We start from the raw sequence: 2,303 nt of genomic DNA, 5'->3' as shown, positions 1-2,303 counted from the left end.
AACAGCTAAAGTCTGTCTACACTGGACGCGATAAAGCGACCGTTGCAAATCATTTGGATTTTGTGTCAGTACGTCATAGATAGAACGAGGCAGCAGTTGACTGGTGGGGATTTGTCGTGTTCACGCCGTGCCGCCTCCAATGTAGACAGCATCACTGATTATAATGGGTTCTATAGTATTTTTTCATGTCGTGTCGTGTCACGCAGTGCCGCTCGCGACACGGTGTAACTTCAAAAATCTCATTGATTCTACAGGCATCTTCCACCTGCGTGTACCAGAGTCATCAGCAGTTGGGTCAGCGGTTGGCCGAATCAAAGCTCATGATCTGGACATTGGAAAGAACGCAGAGGTGGAATACAATATCGTCCCTGGAGATGGAGGAGCCATGTTTGATATCACCACCAACGAGCACAATCAGGAGGGAATCATCATGCTCAAAAAGGTAAAGCCTCATTTATGTACTAACAGCAAATATATACAGGTTAAATACTCAGCAGTTGATTTTTATTATTATATGATGGTCACACTAGAACTTAAAAATTCAACATTTATCAAGCCTTCATTTATTTCTGCCACTACTTTTGCTTTACCCTTGTCGCAGACTTGCAGATATGGACTTCAGATGAAAATGTAACAATCAATAGTTTTATGATGCTTTTTAAAACCGTTGATCACCAAAACAAAGAGCAAAGTGATTCTAAACCATTTGAGTATTTATTGCAATTTTCCCTCAGTTAATGAAGTTTTATCATTAAAGAAGCAACATTTTATCATTCATACCTTCATGATTTATTTTTGCTACTGCTATATTTGCTTTAATGTTGTCACAGACAGACTTAAAATATGAAAATGCATCATAAAACTACTAATTGTTACATTTCAGTCATCAAAACAGAGTAAAATGATCAAAAAACATTTGAATATTCATGCGGAGAATATTATTCATATACATTTTTACTCGAATCACAATTGTCCCTCAGTTAATGAAGTTTTATAAATAAAAAATGCAACATTTTATCATGCCTTCACTTATTTTTGCCATACGTCTACTTTTAATTTACCCTGATTACCGACATACTTTCAATCTTAAAATATATAAATGCATCATAAGAGTAAAATGATCACAATTCAAACTATTTGATTATGTAAGGTAAGAAAATGTAAAATTGTAATCAATAGTTAGTGTACTTGGTTACAAAAATGTCAAAAGTGTCAGTCTAAATGTGCTTGAGATGAAATGCTGTTTGAGTCGTCTTATGTGTAAAGAAAAAGAAAAATCAAAGTAATTATCTCTTGTGAAATTTCCAATCAAGCTGTAATTTTGTCAAAGTGTGGAACAATGTGTAAAAATATTAATTAAATCAGCTTTCACAAGTTTTCAACTCACACTACAGAACAGAAACACACATTTGTGTAAGTTCACAAATGGCCTCCCTCTAAGCCAAAGTATCCCAGTTGCCATAGTCCTTCCTCATCTATTATTATATGAACATCACATTAAAAATGCATTACGTCACGCTTATTTTTTCCACTGCTACTTTGCTTTACCCTTGGTGCAGACACAGACTGTCAATATGAAAATGCAACATAAACCCACTGATTTGTTCAACTTTGATCATCAATACAAAGAGAAAAATTATTATCAAATCATTTAAGTATTTATAGTGAGAATATTATTTACACCAACTTTTACAGTAATCACAATTTTCTCTCAGTTAATTAAGTTTAATCAATAGTTAGTGTACTTGGTTACAAAACTATCAAAAGTGTCAGTCTAAGTGTGCTTGAAATGAAACACTGTATGAGTCGTGTTATCTGTGAAGAAAACAAACACAAATCAAGGTAATTATCTCTTATGAAATTTCCAATTAAATTACGCAAAAATGTGTAAACATATTAATTAAGCCAGTTTTCACAAGTTTTCGAAAAGTACGGTTCTACATGCTGCCATAGACTCACACTACAGAACAGAAACACACACAAGCTTGACTTTTAAATACAAAAACCTGAGAAATGACATTGTGTTTAAGTTAGCATACAGGTAAATCGGCCTCCCTCGAGAGTCTATCCAAGTTGCCACAGTGCTTTTACACTGTGTCGTGACTCAACCGTACGCTGAAAGTGACAGAGATCCCATCATTCTTTCAAGCGCGGCCACATTATAAAAACATCACTCAAACATCGCAGTTAAGAGCTCTTTGGGGTAATTGTGTCTGACATTAAGAACTCCCCCAAAGGTAAACTAGGCAGCTCAGCTATTCTGGAGAGTATGCAAGGTGACTTTCTTGGATTTGAATTGAGCC

The 2,303-nt window shown here is 35.1% G+C and overlaps 1 protein-coding gene across 1 annotated transcript in view; it reads left to right on the top strand.

The window, feature by feature from the left end:
* LOC107575690 (cadherin-12-like) overlaps positions 1-442 on the top strand; it is a gene marked incomplete at both ends in the record, with an annotated part of 17,197 nt that extends 16,755 nt beyond the window's left edge. The window contains one exon of the mRNA XM_016262042.1: positions 255-442. Coding sequence (XP_016117528.1) covers positions 255-442 — 188 coding nt within the window. The remainder of the gene's footprint in view (positions 1-254) is intronic.
* Positions 443-2,303: the final 1,861 nt, after the last annotated feature.

This window comes from Sinocyclocheilus grahami, unplaced genomic scaffold (assembly GCF_001515645.1).
Source record: "Sinocyclocheilus grahami isolate Dianchi unplaced genomic scaffold, SAMN03320097.WGS_v1.1 scaffold2820.1, whole genome shotgun sequence".
Classification (NCBI taxonomy): domain Eukaryota; kingdom Metazoa; phylum Chordata; class Actinopteri; order Cypriniformes; family Cyprinidae; genus Sinocyclocheilus; species Sinocyclocheilus grahami.
Note: the sequence above shows the minus strand (reverse complement) of the source record. Positions and strands in the feature narration are given on the sequence as shown.